The sequence below is a fragment of the Ailuropoda melanoleuca genome, chromosome 9 (genome assembly GCF_002007445.2).
Source record: "Ailuropoda melanoleuca isolate Jingjing chromosome 9, ASM200744v2, whole genome shotgun sequence".
Lineage (NCBI taxonomy): Eukaryota > Metazoa > Chordata > Mammalia > Carnivora > Ursidae > Ailuropoda > Ailuropoda melanoleuca.
In genome coordinates this window covers 17,934,614-17,960,795 of record NC_048226.1, presented here as the reverse complement: position 1 = coordinate 17,960,795, position 26,182 = coordinate 17,934,614, and the positions used below count along the sequence as shown (strand labels likewise).

At 44.1% G+C, this 26,182-nt stretch overlaps 1 protein-coding gene across 1 annotated transcript in view; it reads left to right on the top strand.

Annotated features, from left to right (window-relative positions):
• The window catches only part of ADAMTS17 (ADAM metallopeptidase with thrombospondin type 1 motif 17), a 353,798-nt gene that overhangs the window by 182,442 nt on the left and 145,174 nt on the right, over positions 1-26,182 (top strand). The window contains 2 exon segments of the mRNA XM_034667944.1: positions 21,898-21,999; positions 22,844-22,989. Coding sequence (XP_034523835.1) covers positions 21,898-21,999; positions 22,844-22,989 — 248 coding nt within the window.

The window sequence follows — 26,182 nt, the reverse complement described above, 5'->3', positions numbered from 1 at the left end:
ACCGTAACAGCAAATTTAAGTTCCCATTGTGACTTTACCCAACCACCAATGGCCCTGTGGACAAGCTGTGTTGAGGAAGAAACTCTTAGAGACCTCTGTGTCATTATAATGTATTGACTCTCTAAACCTGAGTTCACGATCTGTTTCACCAACGTACATGGAAGACTCTGTCAAATGTCTTGCAGGGATACATACAGATCTTTCCTGTGGCTTCCTCCCAGGGCAAGAAAACGTTCAAAGCAGCACAGTAGATCTGGTAGTGAGTGACTGCAGGCTTACTCCTAGTGACCAAGTCTGTATGTCTCTTCTTTGTGCATTAGTACCCTCCTTGGTAAAATCCAAGGCTCCTGGTGAGTTAATACACATAAGGTGCTGAGAACTGAGTCTGTCACAGTCTCAGTACCCAAGTACTTGAGCTGATATGTGTGCTATTATCACCTTTCTGGGTAACAGTGCTTCCCATCCTCTGGAGCACGGAACTAATCTGGGCACATCTGCAGGATCAGTGTTTCTCTGTATTGAACTTCTCAGGGCCATGTATGTAACTCCTGTATTCTTCTGGCAGCCAGAGACACCCAGAACCAATCAGAACGGTCTTTTAATCCAATGCCAAATTGAACTCTATAACCATTATTATTCTTTAATGCCCTTGAGGATTGACTTGGATCTCATGTAATAAAATGATCATGGTCCCAATGTTGCCTTTTATTTCTTATTCTGACTTCTGTCTTTGGCCAAGACAAAGTAACAGGTACCAGATTTACCTTCCCACCTGAAGCAACTAAGAAATCGGATGAACTATATGAAATAGTGATTTTTCCTAACGTTGGACATCCAGCAAGAGTGAATTGTGATCCTTGAGATATGCAGAGCACATAAGGTGAGCCCTGTGATTATCCTGGCTCACTTCCTGGCCAGTCTGTAGGCTGTGGCACAAGGAGGGAGAACTGAGAAGAAGCAAGTCTTCTTGAGTTGAAGAAACGGAGCTGGGAGCACAGAGAGGCCAAGGAAGTTAGAGTTCACGAGAGAGGTCCCACAGAAAAGCTTTATAAAGAAAGAACCTCAGAAATGTGCACAGATCTCCATGAAACTTCAGCTTAGTACTCAGAAATGTATGTGTGAGAAGACTGCCTAAGGCCATCTGAAAATATAAGAGGGAACCACCTCTGGAACTCACATAAAATGCACAGAAGGGTGTTGCATCGGTAACGTGGCAAAATTAGCCCTGTCCTAAATGCTGATCTAGTTAGTGCCATCTAATAAAGTGTAGAAGCAAAATCTGAAAGGATCACACTGTTTCCAGGTGACTTAACCAGGTCCTGGAACAAAGCTCAAAAATATTTGAGAAATACAAAATCATCCACCACTCCATAAAATAAAATTCATAATGTCTAGCATCAAATTAAAAATTACCAGGTCTTCAGAGGAGCAGAACAGTACATCCATAATGAGGAAAAAAATCAATTAGTCAAAACTGACCAAGAAAGGCACAGAAAATAGAATTCACAGACAAGGGCGTTAAAATAGTAATTGTAACCATAGTCCAGGTTCAAGAAGGTAGCAGAAAGATTGAACATGTTAAGTAGAGATATGAAAGCTATAAAACAGATCCCAAGGAAACTTCTAGAAATGAAAACTACACTGTCTGAAATGAAGGAGACCCTGTTGCTGGGAAATGAGTGATTGCAGAAGAAATCGTCAGTGAACTTGAAGACAAAGTGATTGAAACTATCCAAAATGAAACTCAAGGAGAAAAAAGATGGATGAGAAATAGAAGACAGCAGCAGTGAGCTGCGGGTCTTCAGGTGGCCTAATATATATATGCAGATGATACCTCACAAGGAAATGAGAGACAGCAAAGACAGAAATAATGGCAAAAAAAAATTCTAAGCTTGATGAAAACGATAAGCTCACAGACCCAAGAAGCTCAGTGACCCGCAAGCACAAGAAACATGAAGAAATTAGACCAATGCTCATCATGATCCAGTTGCTTTAAAAGTAAAGGTAAAGAGAAAATCTTAAAGGGGCCAGAGGAGAAAAGTTATGAACACATAAAGGAAAAAAAGATGGCATGTTTCTCATTCAAAACAATGCAAGTGGGAAGATAGTAGAGCAGCATCTTTCAAGTACTGGGCGGGGGGGAAGCCCATCACCTTCTAAATCAACACCCAGCAAAAATATCTTTGAAAAATTAAGGTGAAATGGAGTTTTTCTGTTATGCAAAAGCTGGAAATATTCATTGCTGGCCAACCCACACTTGAATGAATATATTAAAGCTTTCAGGCAGAAAGAAAATGATAGTAGATGGAAATATGGATCTACACAAAGAAATGAAGAATCCTGGAAGTAGGAACTACATGGGCAAACATATGATATACTTAAATATGCTCAAATGTCTTTAAAAGATCATTGACTATTTAAACAACTGTCTTACAGAAAAAAAAGAAGAATACAGTCATGGTCGATGTCCATGTCCTAATCCCCAGAACCTGTGAGCTTCACCTTATATGGCAAAAGAGACTTCTCAGGTTTTATTCAGTTAAGGATCTTGAGATGGGGAGATTTCCTGGATTTTCTGGTTGGGCCTGATGTAATCAGAAAGGTCCTTACTGAGAAGGAGGCAGGAGATCAGAATAGGTAACAGAAGAAAGCAGAATGATAGCAGAAGGAAGAGGTGGAAGTCATGCAAGGAGGCAGCCGTCAGCCAAGGAGAGCAAGGCAGCCTCTAGGAGCCGGGAAGTTCAGGGAAATAGATTTTACCCTCGGAGCCTCCAGAGGGAACCAGCCCTGTGGAAACCTTGATTTAAGCCCACTGCAACTGATTTTGAACTTCCAACTTCTAGAACTGTATGATGAGAAATTGATGCTCTCTTAAGCCATGAAGTATATGGCAATGTTTTTTTAGAGAAGCAGGAGGAAACACTAGTAGCTTTGCCATGGGAAACCAGTACAGTATTGCAGAGTCTATGACATTCGTAGAAGTAAAATGCATGATATTCACACAAAGGCCAGAGCAAGAGACACGGTCATATACTATTGTAAGGTTTTTATACTGCATATGAGATGGAATAATCACACAGAAAGACAGACTGTGGTAAGTTAAAGATGTACAGTATCAGCTGTAAATCAACCAACAAATAACACAAGAAAGTTATAGCTAATAAGCCAACAAAGGAGACAAAATGTGAGCATATATTTCTTATCCCTGTGGCCCTTTAAGCATATTAGAAATAGGTTATGTAGAGTGGATTGTAAGTGCGTGTTTCATGTTAGTCATTTATACTCTGTTCTACTAAGAAAATGGTGCAGGTGACATTAGGACCCATGACATACTCTGTTTAGATGTGAGTCTCCTTGTGGCCCCCGTGCTCATCCCATTTCTCCAGCTGTCTGGTTCGTCACAATAATCACACCCATGACGTCATGACGTGTCAGGGGTCTCCATTTATTTCAGAGGGAACTGTGAGCAGAATTCTCAGCAAAATCCTCCAAATCACGTGAGGGCCCCTTTAATAGAAAAAAAAAGTTACTCCTTTCTAGATACCATGAGAAAGAAAGACACTCATAGCCGGGAATTGTAGGGGAATGAATATCATGAAGCCATTCCAACTCCAAGAATCTGGAGGAACCTCTTCTTTTACAAACCACATTCATGCATAACAGTTGGGAACGCCATCCATGTTCTCAGGTCTGGACTCCCCCAAAGCTTGTTGATAGTGAGAACGTCACTGGCAAGCCCCTCAGCTGGCATTCCTGAGGGGGGGTAGGTTGGAAAAATACCTGAACATCAGTGAGCCAAGTGTGTGTATGTTTCAGAAATTTCTAGAATTTTAAGCCTATCACTGACACAAAAATAATGAAACGTAACCAAGGTTGGACACCACGTGTCCACGGGACACGCCAAGGGAAGAAAACCACAAAACACACGAGTGCTGAGGAGCTGAACATTTTCTTTTTCATTTTCTGGAATATAGACCCATAAAAATAAGAAGAAAAGAAACTGGAGAGATTATATTTTGAGAAAAATACTGACCACCATGACTACCGGCGGGAAAGGTTTTCATTTTGCTTCTGCCTTTTATGAGGAACAAAAGCTTATCCCTGGCAGAAGGGAGAGGCCTATCGTCTCAAAGGATTGTGTTTCTTGTGGACACATCTTTATTATTGTACAGAAGCAGGGGTTCTAAACCAGGGTCTGTGGATAGATTTCAGAGGTTTTGTGAACAAGGATAATGAAAGTTTACATCTTTATTTTTCTCCGACCTGTAACTGAAATGAATACAGTTGACCCTTGAACAGCACAGGTTTGCACTGTATGAATCCACTTATACGTGGGTTTTTTTTATATATAAATACGGTATAGTACTATGAATGTATTTTCTCTTTTTTAAAAGATTTTATTTGTTTGAGAGCAAGCGAGCATGAGCTGGGTGGGAAGAGGCAGATGGAGAGGGAGAATCAGGCTCCCCACTGAGCAGGGAGCCTGACATGGGGCTTGATCCCCAGACCCTGAGGTCATGACCTGAACCCAAGGCAGATGCTTATCTGACTGAGCCACCCAGGCACCCCTGAATGTATTTTCTCTTATGATTTTCTTAACCTTTTCTTTTACTTAAACTAAATTTATTGTAAGAATACAGTGTATACTATAGGTAACCTAAAAATATGGGGTAATCAACTGTTTACGTTATTGGTAAGGCCTCTAACCAGCAGTAGGCTATTAGGAGTCAGGTGTTTGGGGAGTCAAAAGTTACGTGTGGACTTTCAGTGGTGTCAGGGGTCGGCATCCCTACGCCCGTATTGTTCAAGGGTCAACTGTATTTCCTTCAACCATGGGTGTTGGCAGTAAGCCAGCAGTCTTCACATCACCCATGACTGTCTCAGGACTAGGACTCCCAGATAGTTTCATCCTGCATAATGGTTATAGCTGCTATCTCAGGTTATCATTTACACTCACCACTACTTTAAAATTACAGTGGTTAGGGGCGCCTGGGGGGCTTAGTCCATTAAGCATCTGACTCTTGATTTCTGCTCAAGTCATGATCTCAACATCGTGAGATGGAGCCCTGCATCAGGCTCCCCGTTGAGCGAAGAGTCTGCTTGTCCCTCTCCCTCTGCTCCTCCTCCCGCTTGCTCTCGTGTCTCTCTCTTTCTCTCTCTCAAATAAATAATCTTGAAAATTACGGTGGTTATTAGACCCAGGGCCAGATCTTAGGCAATGTGTTGACAAAGAAACATACTCTACTAAACGCTATACTACAAATTGGTATTTATTTTTGTATTTTGGATTATACTTTAATTTTTCCTTGGCAATCTTATGCATGTTATAACTATGCATTGACAAAGATTATTCTGCAAAGGTGCTTATAGGCTCCCCAGGTGCCTCATAGCACAAGGCCAGGTGCTCAGTGCTAGGCAGTGGCAGGCCACCATCTGTCCCCAGCAGGAAGTGTCGGCTTGCCATGAGCTATGACTCTTCTTTAGTTGGAATTTTATTTTATTTTTTTTTAAAGATTTTATTTATTTATTCGACAGAGATAGAGACAGCCAGCGAGAGAGGGAGCACAAGCAGGGGGAGTGGGAAGAGGAAGAAGCAGGCTCATAGCGGAAGAGCCTGATGTGGGGCTCCATCCCATAACGCCGGGATCACGCCCTGAGCCGAAGGCAGATGCTTCACCGCTGTGCCACCCAGGCGCCCCTAGTTGGAGTTTTAAATACGGAACCTCCACCTGCCTGGGGCTTTGTGTATGTTCTTTTAAGATCACTCAAAATTACAAGCCACTTCCGCATTTAAAGGCATGGGGTGAATAACTTGGGAAAAACAGTTGCTTTGGGAGCAGCCTAACTTCAAGTACTAACCTGATTTGCTGCCTTCTTAAAGATTTGCATACTAGAGAACCCCAAAAAATTAAAATACAGTCCATTTTCATGTCTAGGGCTCTGGAGATCCCCACACCATTACCATTACATCCATGTCTGTCTGCAAAATGCTGGTATTGTAAGGCTCAAAGCTGTCTATGGAAATATGAACTACCAAAAAAAAAAAATTGGCATCAATAGCTGGCATTTCTTGCAGCAATTATTGGCAAATATAGCCGTCTCCTCTTTTAGCCAATGGTAATGTGATGTTTTTAATTCAATAAAGCATTTCAAGAAAGTCCAAACATAAAAGTTATAAACATTGGATGGTAAATATTTATTACAAAGGGGAAATGAACTTTACACAATTAGCCCCATCCATCTTCTTTATGATTACGAGTTCCTCCTGTCTCTGTCAGGAAAGTCACTGGAAAGCAAAGGCACTATTTAACAAGACTGTAAAACTATCGGGGCTCAGATATCCTGCTGGGTGAAGCAGAGAGTGAGAGAGCCCAAGGTAGGTACCCTCAACCAAAAGGAAGAGTGTCACATGGCTCCTGGAGACAGAAGGAAGAAATGCAGAGTTAGGGGGCGCCTGGGTGGCACAGCGGTTAAGCGTCTGCCTTCGGCTCAGGGCATGATCCCAGTGTTATGGGATCGAGCCCCACATCAGGCTCCTCTGCTGAGAGCCTGCTTCTTCCTCTCCCACTCCCTCTGCTTGTGTTCCCTCTCTCACTGGCTGTCTCTATCTCTGTCGAATAAATAAATAAAATCTTAAAAAAAAAAAAAAAGGCAGAGTTAGGACAACATTGTGACTTGTAAAGCCCCCAGCCCTTTCCTGCATGGAAGATATTTCTCTGTCCCCCCTCATCACCCTGGAGATTCTGAGTTGAAAGGTGCTTTATAATGGCCACTCACCCTTAACCCTACAACCTTCTTGGCAACACATTCCACCATCATTGCCCTGAAGCCTGTGTATGACCACCCCACCTGGAGAAGAAAGTAGTCCTGGGAAGTGTTGAACACCAGCCTTGTAACTGACTTGAGCAAGGGTGTGCTTACACGTCATGGCATTTGCAATGGGTGGACCTGTGCCTGTCATGCCAGTTGTTTCAGGAAGGCAAGAGTGTCTAGAAAGGTAATAGGCATTTGAGGGTCTTGTGTCTTCTTTCTACCTATTGTTTGCTCTTCCCGTTTATTTCTCTTGGCCTTTCAGCATGGTGTGGAGGTGCTGTTCCCATCCCACAGTACTTACAAAGGTAGCTTCCAAGTCAGGCAGCCGGGATCATGTCCTGCCTCTGCCTCTTGTGCAAGCTACATAGTCTCTTCTGCCTCAGTTTTCGAATCTGCAAAATGGGAAAAACAGCTCCACTTACACATCGTAGGGTTATTGTGAGGGCTAAGTAACAAATGCGTTAGAGTACTTAGCATGTAGTATGCACTCAGTAAAGGTTAGTTAGTACCATTGTTGTCTATCCTGGAGCCAGTGGTAGAGGGGACACTGTTTAGCTGACAGTCTTGTTGGCTGGTCCTTCTTTTCTGTATTATTCCTCGTGCTGTCCTTGACGTTCCTCCTGCTCCTGGGAGCACCAGGCATTGCTCTCCGGTCCCTCTCTCTTGGCATACACACCCTCAGTCCCCGGGGTGGAAAAGTGCTTTGCAAACTTTCCCAAATCCCATGGAGATTCTCACAGGCATCCTGATGGCTAGAGATCCCTGTGGGGTCCGGGAAGTTCCAGGTGTCAGAATTCCACCTGGCACTATGGGTTTTTTCTCTGATGTGGGTCACTTCTATACCTGGTGGGTCATTAGAAGCTCCTCCAGAGAACATCAGAAGTTTCAGTGCCCTCCTCCAGATCTTTGGTCTCTGAGTCTGTAGAGAAGACAGCTTTCCTTGGGGATCTCACACTCAGCCGGGCTTGGGAACTGCAGATCTAAATGAAACCTGCCCCTTTAATGCTGAGTACCTGGCCAGAGTGGGCGGCTGGCCCAAACCAGAGCCTCGCCCTGCCCCTCTCAGACAGACAGGGCCATGCGGTAGGACGTTGGGTTGGGTGCCAGGTTGAAAGCTGTCCTGCCTGCCTCAGTCTAAGCCTCTTGCCCAGCATCTGCAGCCTCTTTCAAAACCGTTGGGCTTTGGCAGCAGATGGCCCCAATTTTCCAGAAGTGTTTGGAAGTTTACAGTAGACTGCCTCCTCAGAGAGCTCTCCAGACTTTGCAAGTTGTGTATTATCTGCCATTTCTTGTCCCCCATCCCCCCCCTTGCCAGCAGGGTGCCCGGGTCCCCTAGCCCTGCCTTCACCCAGCAGCATCCCCTCTCTCCCCCAAGGTGGCCCCCGCCAGGTAACCGTCTCTGCGACCTACAGGACATGGAAGGAGTGACCAACCTCAGGGCTCAGGGAGCCTTCCAGAAGTGGGGCTGGCATGCCAGCCTGGGGGAAGGCTTCAAACTGCAGTAGTACTTGTGGAAAATTTGGATTAGTAACTTTTTCATCCAGCTTTTATTTTATCTCCCTTTTGGCTTGTGTTATCAGCAACACATGTCTGAGGGTTTTTACATAACCATGGCCTTCAGTATGGCTTCGAGACAGAGCTGTTCTCCCAACACTCAGTGGGTGCCCGGTGAGGAAGACAAACAAAACAACCTCCCCAGCACTTAAAACGGACACCGGACACCCCCAGTTGAAGAAAAATGGTAAAGCTTTGAATGCATGAACAGTGCTGTCTCCTGAGGAACTCAGACCTTGCCTGTGTTTTCACAGTACGCCCGGGAGGGAAGCTTGGCACGGGCGTATTTGTCCCCCAGCCGCTGGAGGCACTCTGCTGCGAAATGTAGTTGATACGACTTTTGCCAAACCTTAAATGTAGCCAGTGAGGCAACAGATGCTAGAACCAGACAGCTGTTTCATTTTCCTTATTCTTTGTCCCAGACCAGTAGCTTTCCACTGCTATTTGGTTTGGTTTGGTTTTGGAATTTTTGTTTTGTTTGGTTTTTTGGTTTTTTGGGTTTTGGTAGTTGTTTTTGTTTTTGATTTTTGCTTTCCCATCTGACCTTATTACACTTTTTTTTTCTATAAAACTTGACACTTTCACCATTTAATAGAAAGTTAAAATCCAGGACGGGATAAAATTTTCCTTGTCCATGACAAACACAATCCTCCTTCATTCCTCTTACCAGGAGCTGGTCTCGAGCTGAGTGCCCTAGTTCCTTCTGCTGTTGGGACAGGAGCTGGGGACAGCCTGTGCACCCCCACCCCTGATGTGGCTTGAATGGCTGTACATTTCATTTGAGCCAAGATTATGTTGCCCAGTGATACTTGCAAACAGAATATTACGGGCGCAGGGCCCAAAGCATTCCATTCTTCTGCAAATATGAGACAGTGATGAGCCCACGCGCCTGGTTGATGCGGGGAATGCGAGATCGTAGGGGAAGGAAGCAAAAGAGGAAATTGGGACCCATCAACAGGCAATATTATAACCAGTGGATAAGAGTATGTGTTCTAGGGTCAGGAAAGGTCCCAGCTCCACAGCTTGGGTAGGTCACTGCAAAGTGTGACCAGTGATTGTTTCTGTCTCCTAAGATTGGCCTGAGGGGTAATGAGATAATTCTGATAAAGTACTTAGCCTGAGCTCAGGAAAGCTTAGAGTATGTTAGCTTTTTCCTCATGCTATCAAAGCAGTGCACGGCCTCAGGCATGAATGTATTCATTCATTCATTGGTTCATTCATTTGCTCATTCAGCAAGGCTTGTCTGGGTGTGTACCAATACATGCTTCCACATGTATTGTCCTGGGATTAATGGTTTTGATAATGGTTCTCGGATTCTGTAAAACGCAGACACAGAGGGGAAGCTGGGGGAAAAGTTACATACTCCCTGTACTATTTTTGTAACTCTTCCTTAAAGCTACCTCACAATAACAAGTTAAAAAATAGGGGCGCCTGGGTGGCACAGCGGTTATGCATCTGCCTTCGGCTCAGGGCGTGATCCCGGTGTTATGGGATCGAGCCCCACGTCAGGCTCCTCTGCCATGAGCCTGCTTCTTCCTCTCCCACTCCGCCTGCTTGTGTTCCCTCTATCGCTGGCTGTCTCTATCTCTGTCAAATAAATAAATAAAATCTTTAAAAAAAAAATAACACAATGCTAATATTTGTATTAGCTTCCAGCTAATGAGAGGAAGGGGCAATGAAACACAGCCAGTTCCTCCTACCCACGAATTCAGGATGGAGGGGGCCAAGGGGGTAGCAGGTGAGACACATGGGACTGTCACTTAGCAGGACCAGTTGGAGGTGGAGTGTTCTTAGACCCCTGATGGGTTCTTCCTGGTGGGAATGGAGAAAAGAAGGAAAGACTTTCCAAAGATGGGGCTCCTGGATTTGGCCTTGAAGAACACAGAGGATGATTTCATGGCTGTCTATTCAGATTATTTATTTCACTTCTGGTTCTTTCCCTGGACTGAGCTCTCTGAGGGCAGGCAGCAGGTCACGCTCACTGTCCACCTTACTTCTCCAGTGGGGCGTGGGACAGCCTGCAGCAAGGTAGCCTTTCCCGGCAGAGGCAACAGCCCGTGCAGGGGCGCAGGGGCACAGAGGAGCTGTGGGACGTGGGTAGTCAGGTGCACGGAGTATGGGGGTGCGTGGAGGCAGCAGGGAGAGGAGTGGGGCTATGTCATAGGGGTTTTAAGTGAATCCCAAAGGGAGTGGTGGGTGGGTTAAGTTGAGATCTGTGTTTCCAAAGAGATTTTGCAAATATGTTGAACATGAGGAAGACTGCAGTCAAGAAGACCTGCAGGAAGTGATTGCATTTGTCCAGATGAGAGAGGAAGAGGACTTGAATGAGGCAGTGGCATTGAGGCTGAAAAGAAAGAATTCACTCAGGAAAAGCCACATTGCCATTTTTACGTATTTCTCTGATCGATACTTTGTAAATATTCATTGTGGGCAGAAGTCATGGTAGCAAAGACTGTCTCCACCACAGATGCTTGGTTATCAGTGTAACTTTTCAGAATCCGTTTGTTTTCTGAATAAGCAATGTATCGCATAAGGTGTGAAATTCAAAACATAACCATTTGTAGATTTCCTGTGTCATACAAATATTAGCATCCTGCCATGCTGTTGTGTATCTCGGTTTTTTTCTCTTAACTATGTTTTAGAGTTGTTCAATACCTTTGTAAATAGAGTTGCCCCATCTTTTTTTTTTTTTAAACTACAGATTGTGTTATTTTTTTAAGTTTTGATTGTGAGGTAGCTTTAGACTTACAGAAGAGTTACAAAAATAGTACAGAAAGCGTATACCTTTCCCCCCAGCTTCCCCTCTGTGTCAGCATCTTACAGAAAGAGTCCTAGAACTCTTATCAAAACCAGGATATTAATCCCGGTACAATACTATTCACTGAAATATATGCAGATATCACCAGTTTTCCCAGTGTCCTTTTTCTCTACCGGGATCCTGTTTGCATTAGCCCTGTCTCCTTGGTCTCCTCCCATCTGTGGGGGTTCCTTGGTCTTTGTCTTTAGTGAGCTCGTCACTTGAGCAGTACCAGTCAATTATTTTGCAATCTGGGTTTACCTGCTGTTTTCTCATGGTTAGATTGAGGTTATGCATGATTGGGAGTCTTGGAACACATCCCCTGTGGATAAAGGGGGACTACTGTACTGGTGATATTAACCTTGGTCACCTGGCTAAAGTGTCTTGGAGGATTCTCCACTGTAGGTTTTTAAAAATTTAAATCCAATTTAATTAGCATATACTGTATTATTAGTTTCAGGGGTAGAATTTAGTGATTCATCAGTTGCATATAACACCCAGTGCTCATTCCGTCAAGTGCCCTCCTAAAGCCCATCACCCAGTTACCCCATCCCCCCACCCACCTCCCGTCCAGCAACCCTCAGTTTCCTATAGTTAAGAGTCTCTTATCTCCACTGTAACTTATTATTTTTCTTTTTGTCATTACTGTTGAGTTTATCTATAGGAGAGTTTCCTGACCTCGGCACTATTGAAATCATTCTTTGCTGCAGGGCTATCTTATACACTAAAGGATATTTAATAACAACATTAGCCTCTCCCCACTATAAGTCAAGGGCATCCCCTAGATGTGACAACCAAAAATGTCTTCACACATCGTCAAATATATTGCAGGGGGGCAAAATCATCCCAAATTGAGAACCATTAGTTTACAAGATAAATACCCAGAAGTGGATAAAAGGTCATTTTCTCATGTATGTAATTTTTGGAGTTTTTTTCACTTGTATGTAACACAACAGGAAACACAAAAGTTCAAATCCTAAACATACAGTTATATTCATTTTTCCTACAAACTGAACACATCAGTTTAACCTGCACATCTGGAAATATAATATCTATGCAATTTCAGAAGCTTCCCTAAAACCCCCTTCTATTCACTGACCCCCAGCAATAATCACTATCTTCCTTTCTGACCCCACAGATTAATTTTGCCTGTCATTGAACTTGAGATGAAATTAGGGACATGCCTCTCAGTTCTTGCTAGATATTGTCAGATTGATTTCCAAAGAGGCTTATCTATTTACACTTCCATAAGCAACATATGGAAGTTCCTGTTTCCCCATATCTTCACCCAGCCTCTCTGGTCCTTGCCAATCTCAGCAGTTAGGAAATGAGTCTGTTGCAGATTGAATGGCATTTCTTTTATTAATGACTTTGAGCATTTTTTCATATATTAAGAATCCAGTTGTGTTCTTTTTTCTGTGGACTGTCTTTTTAAATCTTTTGGATTATAGATTTTTTTTTTTAGTGATTTGTTGGAAATTTTATATATTAAGGAAATTGGCCCTTTAGCTGAAATATGAGTTGCAAATTTTTTTTTGCAGTTTTTTTAATCTTTATGTCAAGCAGAAGTGTGGGTGTGTGCACATGTATATGTGTGTAAAATCAGATATATCAGTATCTTTATCTTCTGAGTTTTATGTCATGCTTAGAAAGATCTTTCCTACTCCTAAACTGTAAACAAATTTAATGTGATATCTTCTAGCACTTCTGTCTTCTATCTAGCAGTCATTTATTTTAGTGTAAGGTGTGAGAAGGGATCTCACAACCTCACTTTGTTTCCAGATGGCCCCTCAGGTTGCTCCATACCACTTATTGATTAATTCATTTCTCCCCATAAATTTGAAATGCTATCTTTATAATATATTACACTTCTTTATGTCTTATTTTTAAAATACATTTCTGGATTTTTCCAGTCTATTCCACTGATATGATCATGTACCTCTTAATATTTACATGACTGTAGCTTTATAAAATAATTTTAATACACTACCATATGCTTTTTCACAGTTTTACTGGCTATTCTTTCTTGTTTATTTTTCCATATGGTCTTCAGAATGTGCTTGTTTAGGTCCAAATTGTGTTGGTGTTTTAAGATCAATTATATTATTTTAGAGACTAATTTAGTGAGAAAATATATGCCTTTATACGTTTGAGTCTTCCTACATAGTGTTTCTTTACATCCATTCAAGACATCTTCCATCCCTCACTCAGGGAAATTTTAAAATTTTCTTTACATATGTTTTATAAGTTTCTTACTATATTTATCCCTATAGAATATTTTTTCCTGTTTGAATGTGTTCTTTTATCCCATTATATCTTTATAATTGGTTGTAGTGGCTATTTATAAAGAGCCTTGATTACTGTATTTTACTTTTATACCCAACCATCTGACTGAATTCTTTTAGAAATTATAATAGTTCTTTGTTGAGTCATTTGGGTTTTTTAGTTATACAATTCTATGTTAGCCCCTAGTTCTTTCTCTCATCTAAAATAATAGCGGTGTGACAATATACATTCATCTCAACTTTAATGAAAATGCTTCTGATGTTTCGCCATGAGATAGATATATATCAAATGAAGTAAGTATCCATATATGTATATTGTGAAGAATTTTAATAAGAGGTTGTGATTAAATTTTATTAAATGTCTTCTCAGCATCCATGGAGAGGACTGGATGAATTCTTTCTTTGAATTATTAATATGGCAAATTATATTAGCAGGTTTTCTAATATTAAAACATCTTCAGATTCTTGGAGTAAACCTTACTTGGTCATGGTGTATGCTTCACTATATTAGTAAATTTTATTTAGGATTTTCGCCAGTATTCATAAATGAGTTTGGAATGCACCTTTTTTATTTTCCTGTACTTATCTTATTCAGTTTGGTTTCAATGTGATATTAATTAATATAAAGAATAAGGAAAACATCCCCCCCCGCCCTTAAATGCTCTTAAACAGTTTGAATGTATTGGTGTTATCTGTTTCTGAAAGATTAAATAGAATCTGTCTGTGAAAAATACCACTAAGAAAGCATGTGGGCCAGAGGTTTTCAGGAAGGGTAGCTCATTGACCAGCTTCCATGGGTCTTTATATGCATTTTTACTCTATTCTGGGTTTTTGTTTTGTTTTTTTAAAAATTTTGTTTATTTATTTGAGAGACAGAGAGCATGAGCTGAGAGAGTAGCAGAGGGAGAGGGAGAAGCAGACTCCCTGCGGAGCAGGGAGCCTGATGCAGGACTGGATCCCAGGACCCTGAGATCATGACCTGAGCCAAAGGCAGATGCTTAAATGACTGAGCCACCTAGGCGCCCCGCATTTTACTCTAATCTGAAAAATAGGTCCATTAATTTATACATAAGGAATATAATATATTATATCCTTATAAGGAAATAATTTCATCTCAAGTTTATATACATAGAATTGAGCTCAGTGATCAGTGATTATTATTTAAAATTTACATGCATACATATATACGTACAAAAAATTTCCTTTACATTTTGGTTATCTTCTTTCTGTTTGTCTTTTTCTTTTTTCTTTCTCCTCTCTTTCTGTCTTATTATTCATGCTTTCTCCCTTTTCTTGACTAGGTTAGCAAGTGGTTTATCTAGTTCATTATTCCCCCCAAAGAGCCACCTCATATTTGTCTATAGTTTTTCTGTTTCCTTAACGATATATTTCTCCTTTCATCTTCATTAATTTATTCTGTTTTCTTAGAAATGTATATTGTTCCCCTATCATACTTTTTGAAGTGGACACTTAATTTATTTTCTTCCTTGTTTAAGAGTATTTGAGACTCTTCATATGTCAGGATATCTAGCATTTTCATCTTCATTATTTTCTTCATAATTCGCAGTTATGGTTAGGACTTTCCCTCTGGCCCAGGAGTTGCTTAAAATGCATCCTATGATTTTTGCTGTATTCAGTGGGTGCAAAGCAAGCCAGTAGTTTTATCAGATGTACAAGGGGAGGACATTACACCAGAGCGTGGGTAGGAGGAGACGGGTTGTTGGGTCCGTATCAGAAGACTGCCCCCCTGCTAAGTGGGGGACTCATATTCTACACAGCACGTATTCTGTGTTAGCTGCTGTCTTCTCAGACACTGCCTCTCTCCCATTCTTTCTATTCTCCTTCTGGGACTGTTAGACATACATCAATATTTTCCTCTTTGTTATCACTTAACTCAATTTTTTTCATATTTTCCTATTTCTTTTGCCTTCGTGCTACAATCTATATAATTTCTTCAAATCTGTTTTCCAGTCACGAATTCTGTCAGTGATGTCAGAATGCGTTGCTTTTCTTCAACAGTTACACAGTCAATGTCTCATAACAAAAGTTCTTCCTAGTTTCTTTCTCAGATTTGCCTGATCACATTGCATAGTATCTCAGCGCTGGCTTGTGTACGTGATGTCACGTTCTATTTCTTAAACATTTTATAAATAGTTATTTTATGATTTTTTTTTCCTAGAGAGGGAGAGGGTGGGCAGGGGCAGAGGGAGAAGGAGAGAGAGAATCTTTTTTTTTTTTTAAAGATTTTATTTTATTTATGTCAGAGAGACAGCCAGCAACAGAGGGAACACAAGCAGGGGGAGTGGGAGAGGAAGAAGCAGGCCCCTAGCGGAGGAGCCTGATGTGGGGCTCGATCCCAGAACGCCGGGATCATGCCCTGAGCCGAAGGCAGACGCTTAACGACTGTGCTACCCAGGCGCCCCGGAGAGAGAGAATTTTAAGCAGACTCCACGTCCAGCACAGAGCCCAATGCAGGGCTCGATCTCACAACCCTGAGACAGTGACCTGAGCCGAAATCAGGAGTAGGGCACTTAACCAATGGAGCCAGCCAAGCACTCCTAGCAGTTATTATATATTCTGTATCTGATCATTCTATCATCTGAACACCTTGAAAGTTTAAATCTTTTGTTGGTTGCTTCTGCCAGCTGTCATTTATGTTTCCATGTTTCATCGTGAGTTTACTTTTATTGAATATCACCATGGAATTCTGAGAGCCTGAATGGTGTTTGCTTTCCTTCCGAGAGACTTTATATTTGTCTCAAAAAGCCAGGGGTGCCACCAGTCCTTCTAGAACTCGTAAACACCCTTCCAGATTCCTGACTTATTCTGCTAGCTGGAGTGTCAGGATCATTGCCGGCCCTCAAGGGAATGCACCCCTTGTATGTGCTGACTACAGATTGGACTGTGTTTTAAGTATGTACAAGCATAGCTATGTGTGTGTGTTGTATTGGTTTTCTTGAATAGTTCCTTCATGTCTGGTGAGCTCAGCAATAAGAATGACATTTTAGGGGCGTCTGGTTGGCTCAGTTGGTAAGAGCATGAATCTCTTGATCAGGGTTGTAAGTTTGAGCCCCACATTGGGTGTAATAAAATCTGTAATAAAATGTTATTCTTTTTTTTTTCTTATAATACTTAGGTGTTTTTGGAATAGAAGAATAGCCTTGCCTCCCCACAGACTATCTATTCTGACATTTGCTGGGAGCAAAAGGTGCCATAGGCAAACTTCTCTTTAGAGTTTCTACTGTACCCTAATTCCATGGGCATGATGAAATAAATGCATTTCTACCTTCAAATCCCTTCTCTCCATTCCCTCTACCCCCTAATTTAATTATTTTTCTTAGTTGTTAATATTTTCCCTTTAAAAACTCTGATATCTCAGTTATTACATTTGTCTGTTTTGTTCCTCCCCCAGCTGGACACAATAAAGAACTTGATATATATGGACAATCTCTTATGCCCCCCCACCCCACCGCACCTTCTTTGCTAAACTGTTCTTATATCTGTATCACTTGTGCCTCATCCAAGTTTATATCTTATGCATTCTGTTCCCTAACTTCAGTCCCCACATTTCAGTCGATGTTTCGATAGATGCTCACTTCTAGTCACTTCTAGGTTTTCCATTTATTTCTCTGCTGGTTGAACATTATCCTCTAGTGTTTTCTCCCAAAAAGGATTCAGCTCTTTATAGGTTCAAAAATAATTTTCTGGAGGCGCCTGGGTGGCTCAATCAAGCGTCTGCCTTTGGCTCAGGTCCTTAGGTCATGATCTTGGGGTCCTGGGAGCCCCTCATCATCAGGCTCTCTGCTCAGCAGGGAGACTGCTTCTCCCTTTCCCTCTGCCCCTCCCCCCAACTCGTGCTCTCTCCCCCTCTCTCTCTCAAATAAATAGGTAAAATCTTTTTAAAAAATATTTTTCTGTTACCTAAATACTTGAGCAACACTTTAGTTGCTAGAAATTGCTCGGGTTACACTTTCTTTCCTCGTGTGTTTGTAAGCATTGCTCCACAGCCGTCTGGCAGTGAGTGCTACTGTGGAGAAATCTGCAGGGAACCCGCTGTCTTTTCACATTGTCGGTGACTTGATCTTTTTGCCTGGCTGCCTAAAATATTTTTGGCTCTATCTCTGAAATCCGGTAACTTTTATCAGGACATGCCTCCGGGTTCATTATTCTTTGCCATTTTTTCCTGGAATAGGGCTTTGCTTTTCAGTCTGAAACTGAGAGCTGCTTTCATTTCAGGATAGGATCTTGAATTTGTCTTCAGGTACCTTTTCTATCCCATTACTTTCATTTGCTTCTTTAGGAGTCCCGTCCTTCTGCCCCAGCTCAGGGCCCTTGACCTCCACAAACATCTGTCCCCTCATTGGAGAAAATAGAGCTCATCCTCCTTGCCTCCCACTTTTGCTTATGTCACATCTCCTTTATGTGTCTTTCATGTCTGTCATTTCTGCCTAATCTGTTTCACTTGTTTATTCATTTTATTACATTCACTTTTGCTCAGTCATTAACTCCACGTACCCTTCTGTGTACAGTGGTATCTCTCTTCTTCTGGGGCTCTCAGTGTTGTCCTCATTGGTCATCTGATTTTATTCTTTTTTACCTTCCTTGGCCCAGTTCTGATGGTTGATACTTTAATCTCCTTTGACCTGACCACCTTTTCCCTGAATTCTTATGTATTTGCTTTTTGCAAGTGAAAAAAAAAAAAAAGGACACAATTACTATGGTTTTAAAAAAAATAATGCACATAGGTTCGCACATTCTTTTTAGCCGTATGATGATCATATTATCTGGTGAGTATTCTTCACATCCTTTCTCCCTCCTGTATCTTCTCCCTTTTTATTCGTACTAATTTGTATAAATCCCGTACTAAGTTTTTGACTGTTGTTCACCTCTGAGTTATTCTTGGATCAGCAATAGATAGGATGTTCATTCTGGAGAGTGTCAGGGCTATTTCCAAGTTAGCAGGAATTCTCCTTAGGAGAGGAGTGTGGGTTCCAACCCAAAGAGACCAGCAGTTTTAAGACTACCCACCATGCTGTCTGTCTCCTGCTCTGAGGAATGGCTTCCTACACATATGGTCTCTCCTTGTCATTTCCTTGTGAAGCCCTGATTTTCCGGCTTCTACCTGGTGATAGGCTGGGTCCAGAGAATCTTCCCTCGCCAGTTTGAGCATACAATTCTCTCGTCTTATCTTCTCTCTCTCTAGTTTTACTATAAATGGTATACTACGCATGCATAAAAATGCACAGATCTTACATTTAGAGCTTGATTAGTTTTTAGAGAGTGAACACATCTGTTGAGCCACTGCATGGGTCAAGAACCAGGATATGAACCTCAATCACTGTACTCCCAGTCTGCTACTTCTGACCCAGCTCAGGCCCTTGACCTTTACAAACATACAAACATGCACCTCTTCTTTGGAAAAATGGAAAAAAATAGAGAAAGCCCTGTCCTGCTTGCCTCCCACAACTGTCATGAGCCTCAGGGTGACAGATGTCAGAGCACCTTGTCATTTGGAAAGCACGACATGAATGCCAGCTATCTACAAGGCATCACAGTGGAAGCATTAATGCTGTCCATGCTGTTTTTCCAGTACTGAAAACGAATCACAGAAGGGCAGCTGTTTGCTTGGTCACACAGGGCAATGCTGATGGCCGCACTGGGGTCAGAGGCTGCAGCTCTAACGTCGCCTTCTCCGCTCAACCCCCTTGTCTTTGTTTTGAAACTGAACAGAAAGGTAACCACTGTCCTGACTCCCAGCACGACAGTTTTTTTCTACTTGTTTTTGAAGTTCATATAAATGGGATCATGCAGTATTCCATCGTTCTCATAGACTATAATTCCTCTGTTGATGGCCATTTGGACAGTTTCCAACTTTGGGACTAATACAAAGATTGTTGCTAGGAACCTTCTTGACAAAATATTTTTGGTGAACATAGACACCCATTTCTGCCCGATGCATACCTAGGAGCGGAATTGTTGAGTAGTAGAACGTGCATGTCCTCAGCTTTAGTATGTACTGTCAAAGAGTTTCTCAGAGTTGGTGAACCAAGTTAGAAGCTCATCATTAAGAGTGTTCTTACCACACCACATCCTTGCCAACACTTTGTATTCTCTGTCTCTGTCGTTTAGTCATTCTGGTGGGTGTGTAGAGGTATGGCATAGTGGTTTTAATTTGCCTTTCCCAGATGGCTGATGAAACTGAGTGCCTGTTCATATGTTTACTGGCCGTCCTTATGTTTAAATGTCCTCCTTTGTGAAGTGTCCCAAGCTTTTTGCCCATTTTTCTACTGCGCCATTTTAACTGTCCATGTGGGCTTTTGTTTTGTGTTCTTTACATATATTCTGGATACAAATCCTACGTTGCTTCCATGCGTAACAGACATTTCTCCCATGTATTACAAATATCCGCTCTCACTTCCTTTCGGTTGTCTTTTGATAAGCAGAAGTTCTTCATTTTAATGTAGTGGAATCCATTAATTTTTCCCTTTATGGCTAGTACTCTTTGTGTTCTGCTTAAGAAGTCTTTTCCTGACCTCATCTCCTTTTCTCTGATGATTAGAAAAGTTTTATGGGAATGTGCTGTCTATAAAGTGCATAACAGTTCACACCGCCTTCTTCCTCCACCTCCCGATGGGGCAGGTGTGCCTCCTAATCCCAAGCACTCCTACCCCATAAATTACCTCCCAGGTCAGCCTTGTCTCACGAACACGTGTCCACACACTGACACCACACTCTCAAAGAGCTCCGGGGTTAAAGTTCATGGAATCAAACATTTAATGAGGTGCAGTCTGTCTTTATGGGACCAGCTGGTGGTGTGCTCAGAGTTCTCATCTTTTTACCATTCCATGGAGAGGTGAACAGTAATGGGAACATAGGGGCTTTCCTGACCCCGAATGTGCACTGTTCCACTTGAATCATCAACTTCTTTAAGGGCACAGAGCAGCTTTGACATACTTAAAAAATGAGCAAGCGCTGTGGGCTTTTGAGCTCTTTGTCAAAGCCCCTCCAGCTCTGCTTTCCTTCCCTTTTTCGCCTTTTGTCTCTTAAACTTTGAAATCGTTTTTGACTTGAGATAGCACAGTGCACGTCTACTCTGCAGATGTTTGAGGGGACTTGGAATGGCAGCCCTCTACACAAGCAAGGCCCTCCCTCTGCAATCTCCACTTTGACTGTCCTGACCAAGGACCCTTGACCCTCACCCGGCCCAAAATGCACCTGCAGGTGCCCTGGCCACGCCCTGGTGGGCGATGTCGTCTTTGCTCCAGCCCAGGCCTCTTCCCCATGATTGGGCTTGGCATCCTGGAAGTACTGCGTCTTTAAAAGAGCCTTCAAGTACATCTGTTCTCAATTTTCAGACCACGAGGAGAGGATTTGGGTGCAAGTAGTTTATCTGGGAAGTGATCCCAGGAAGCACTGTGAGGGGGTAGGGAGGTGGGAGAGGAGGGTGGAGAGTCCAAAGTGCGTGGAAGGGCTGGCGACTGCAGGGACAACGGGGCCATCCCACAGGGACCCTCTGAGAGAAGTGAGGAGCTTGCCTCGGAGCCATCCCACCCTGGAAGATGGGGTGTCTAGCTCCCATCCCCGTGGTCAGCGGGTGCTTCGTTGTCAGGGGATGGCCTCCGGCCGAGAGACTGGGAAAGCAGCAGCCGGCGTGTGCAGACACTGAGTGTGCTCTGAGTCCTGCAGGGAGATTGAGGCAGCCAGGGAAGACGCTGGCCATGTCTGCCCCAGTTCTTTTCATAAATGGCCCCATCCTGAGCACTTTGTCTACGTGCAGGTTTCCTATTCATACAAACGGGAGTCTGTTTTTAAATGCCAGTCCTTGTTGAAGGGGAATTATTTTAATGGTGTATTTGTTCATGTTAAGATATTCCTTAGGTGAAATACTGTAAGAAATTATGCATAACCCAGCTGAGCTAGAAAACAGGCGGCCACGGGGAGAGTGGAAAACCTTCTTTAACCCCTTGGGGTTTCTGAGCCCTTTATCTGCCTTCGGGCTCTGGATTCTAGGCCTGCATAACGACCCCTCCAGCCTCAGCACCAAAGCTGCCTCGCTGGCAGGCCCTCTCTGAGGAGGCTAGGCCGGGGAGGTTCTTTTCCTGTGCGCTCTGACGCATGGGCACCTGCCTCACACCTTCCTACATGAAGGTATGTGTTTGTTACTGGCGCCCAGCCTGCGCCCTGCATTGGACACCCCCTCAGTAGCTAATGTAGGAATTGCCGAACCAAATCCCCCCGACAAGCACCCTCCTCGGAGTCAATGCACAGAATTTTGTGGAGTTAAAATGAGGTTGAATGATGCATTTTTCCATCCAGATTCATGACCCTCCTTCTTCCCTTCATATTTCGAATTCCAAATCCAAACCAGTCACTGGGCCCCACCTTCCGACCCCAGTAGTGACCTTTGTGTGGCATTCTAGGCAGTTGTGTTCCTTCCCTTGTCAGCAGCATCTGATGTGCGCTGGACTGTGGTGCCTGGTGGAAGGAGATTCGTCCTGCAAGACCAAGCTGGACCCTCCCCTGGACGGCACCGAGTGTGGGGCAGACAAGGTAACCCCCACCTTCCACGGCCCTCCCCCGCCCCCATCTCCTGGGCATCCGGCAGGTCTCCTGAAGGGCAGTGGTCTGCACCATACTCAGGAGTGCCTGAAGCTCGCCATGCCCGCCCCCACCCTGGGCTGCCCCAAGAAAGGCCCATGGAGCCCATTCTGGGCCAAGAGGGACACTTGTATCATCTCTCTCCTTTTTTTCTGATAAGATACCAGAATCGCTTAATATTTTTGTTAAATTGACTTCTTGTCACACAAGTGAATTTCCTTAAATTTTTTTTTTACATCAATAAACCATACTTGTGAAAACAGGATCGCTGGCCATATGCAAAAGGCTATCCTAAAACGTGTTCGACGAGAACAGTGTTAGCTGATCTAGCTAGAGGTTAAGAGAGAGAGCCCGAGGCCCGATGTTTATTAACAGGAGACACTTGTGTTGGAAAGGAGGGCTGTTCAGGGCCAGCAGATTGCTCCTCAGTCTTACTGCAAGGAGTGAACGAGATGCCATATCACCTCTCGTGCTCCGGAAGTGCCACGCACATTGGGAAAGTCCGTGGTTTTCTCTTATTCTCAGAGCCAGGGGAGCCCATCCCACATGGACTGTTAGGGCAAAGTGCAAAGCCCACAGGTGTATAGGTGTCAGGGCGGTCTCTAGAGTTCACAAGCATGCCTACCCCCTCCTCGAAAGGGTCTACTTTTGTGTGAATTACCAGAAGCCACTGGGGGCTGGCGTGGTGTTTGCTCACGTGGCGGGAGTCGCAGTGATGTGGTGCGCGTGCGCCAGCGGGTTGGCGTCAACGGCGCTGAGTGCCCTGGGGCCCGGGGCCCGCCCTGCTGTGTTTCAGTGGTGCCGCGCGGGGGAGTGCGTGAGCAAGACGCCCATCCCGGAGCACGTGGACGGAGACTGGAGCCCGTGGGGCGTGTGGAGCATGTGCAGCCGGACGTGTGGGACAGGAGCCCGCTTCCGGCAGAGGAAGTGTGACAACCCCCCGTAAGTCCGCCTTGAGCAGGCATTCTCCAGGGTGCCCTGATCGGGGTTTCCAGACCGCAGCTCTTAAACGCCTGATGCCCAGGAGGGTCTGTCTCCTGAGGAGAATTTGAGCTTAAGGAACAACAACAACAACAAAACCCCCCCCAAGAATGACGTCACTCCCAGGGCCCGGCGTGCAGGGGTGTGGTGTGCGTCATATGGCAGCTGGGCTTCAACAGAGCTCTTGCTGTGAACGCGGATGCAGGGAGTCTTGGTGAGCTGGCTCCTTAGTCCTTGTGTGGGCCTGGGTGGAAAGCTCTCGTCAGACAGCTGGGTGACAATCCCCCTTTGCAGGCTTCCTCAGTTCAGGGTCATTCCAGGGAAGCCTGTGGACCTTCGGAAAGAATGGCCGACCTTCACATTGGCCGTTAGCTGATGTGGGAGCCGCCTGGCTGTGGATGAGTCACAAAGCATCCGGGGTTCAGCGGTCTTGTTCATACAGATATTTTTCACCTGTGCTCTTAGAACTATTTGACAGAGAATTGTTTTGGGTTTTTTGTTTTGTTTTGTTTCCCCTCATTGGCTTCCTTTTATTGACCTTGATGATCACCCCTCTTGTTCTTGGAACATTTGTTCCAGAAAGCTCAGGGCTCGATTCTGTGCTTCATTACAATAATTCCTTTCCCACAGGTTTTTCTCTTCTCCTCTGAGATTTCCAATTTTTAATATTTCATAAAATAATCTGTTTTGTGGCTTGTGTGCCATCAGCTGTATCACATTAATTTTGAAAATGAGTTACACATTATGAGTACAAAGAAATGCTTTATATTCACGGTTAAGTCATGTTGAATAATTAGCAAACCCTGCTGGTGTTTAAAAATTCCGATGCCCAGGCTGTATCCCAGACCAATTAAATCGCAAGTTCTGGGGCTGGGACCCCGGAACTCGATGTTTTAAATCTCTACAGGTGAACCCAGTGGCCAGACAAGGTTGAGAACCTCCTGATTAAAGGAAAACTGACCTCACAGTTTAGTCAAGGTCAAGAGCACTATTTCCGCCCCACCCCCAGTGCTATAAGAGTTGGCATCACATACTATGCCTTGTTAAAACTTTTCCTTCCAGTATTTAGCAGAGTGCCTGAAAAATAATAGGTGGATTTTTAATCTTTTAGGAATGACTTCTTAATTCAAAGCATTGAGGGTATACTAGGATTTAGAGAAACAGAATCAAGGAATATTTATATGATTTGCGATGAGACATCAGCTCATATAATTACGGAGGCTGGGGGGGGGGTCCCACAATCTGCCGTCTGCAAGCTGGAGACCCAGGGGGGCTGGTGGCGTGATCCCGTCCNAACAGAATCAAGGAATATTTATATGATTTGCGATGAGACATCAGCTCATATAATTACGGAGGCTGGGGGGGGTCCCACAATCTGCCGTCTGCAAGCTGGAGACCCAGGGGGGCTGGTGGCGTGATCCCGTCCGGGTCTGAAGGCCTGAGAACCAGGGGAGCTGATGGTGTAAATCCCAGTGGGATGGCAAGAGAAGGTGCGAAGAGAGGTCCTAGCAGGGGTAGAGGGTGCAGGCGGTGTGCATGAATTCCTCCTCCTTCTCCCTTTTGTTCTACTGAGGCCTTCAGGGGATTGGTTGATGCCCCTTGGGGAGGGCCAGCAACAATACTGCCTCCAAGATTCGGATGACAATCTCATCCGGAAACCCCCTTGCAGGCACACCCAGAAATAACCTTTCGGTCAGTCAAGTTGACACGTAAAAGTAACCATCACAGATGGGTAGATGGTTAGCAAGCCTGTTTAGCTAAATGGTGAGAAATTAATAGAGAGAGGTTTCAGTTTTTTCATACGTCTATGAGGAAGTTAAAATAGTTCCGCCTCTGGCCCTGAGAAGAGAGCTATGTGGGGCCCCTGGGTGACTCAGTCAGTTAAACGTCTGCCTTCGGCTCAGGTCATGATCTCAGGGTCCTGGGATTGAGCCCTGAGTCAGGCTTCTTGCACAGTGGGGAGCCTGCTTCTAACTCTTCCCCCCAACCCTGCCCTGTGTGTGCTCTCTCTCTCTCTCAAATAAATAAATAAATAAATAAAATCTTTTTTTTTTTTTAAATGAAGAAAAAGAAGAGAGCTCTGGTTTTGGAATCAGGATGCTGAGATTTGGGCCTGGCTTGTTTGTTGGTCATGTGACCTCAAGAAAGCCCCTTCTCTTCTCTGGGCCTCACCTCTGCCCTTGAGGGAGCTGGCAAGGGTATAGAGGGAAGAGCTGGCCCTTGAAGCAGAAACAGACAAGGCTTCAAGTCCCAGCGCCGTTGCCACTGGGAGCTCACGGCCAGTACGTGTGTCTCTATCTGAAGTTGGAGTAATTCATGGAAATGCATATAAAGTCATGGTCTGTATTGAGTACATGGGTCTCTCCATATTAGCACTAACAGAGAATGAAGATGAGACCATGCGCTCTGTCCCCTAACTCACAGCACCGCGTGAGGCTCAGAGGAGGGTGATTTGCGTGGAAAGGCTTTGTTCAGAGCTGGGCACAATGTGCAAGAGTTGCAGCTGTCCTGGTGCTTCATGTTTGCGTCTGGAGCTCTTATACCCTGGGAAAGGATCAGTCTCCTTCGGCACATCATTCCATATCAGGTGTCACCCAGGAATGTCATAGTAAGGGCGTATCAGAACCTTTAAATGCCCGGAAGGACTCTGTGGCCGAGACAGCTGACAGTTAGATTGTATCAAGGTGAGGACAACCTTTAGAAGAGTAAGACATCATCAATGCTGAGCAGACACATTAGGCACAACTTTTAAGGGCCCTGACTCTGTTTTCTTGGCATGACATTGGCTAAGGCATCCCCCATGCCTTGGCTGTACCCATTGTTCCCATTCCAGCTGCTTTCTGCTCTGCCCACTGCTAAAGAACCCCTAGTCCAGAAAACTGAGTTCGTGTTCCCCCTGGCCTGGCCTGCTGCTGTGGGATTTCATGGGGTGGGTCCTCACCCCATCCCTCCAGGCCAGTGGACTCAAGAGAGAGACTGTTCCAGAAACCCCAAAGTTGTTGTAAAAATCTCCCATTCCTCTTCTTTATCAGGTGCCCCCCACCCCACCCAGTAGTGGTCATGAGCTTTATCTCTCTTTGCCCTTCTTCCTCTGTCTTATCATTGAGGAATGGGGGACTTTGCCAGGCCTCTGCAAACAGGCTACCGAGGGGTA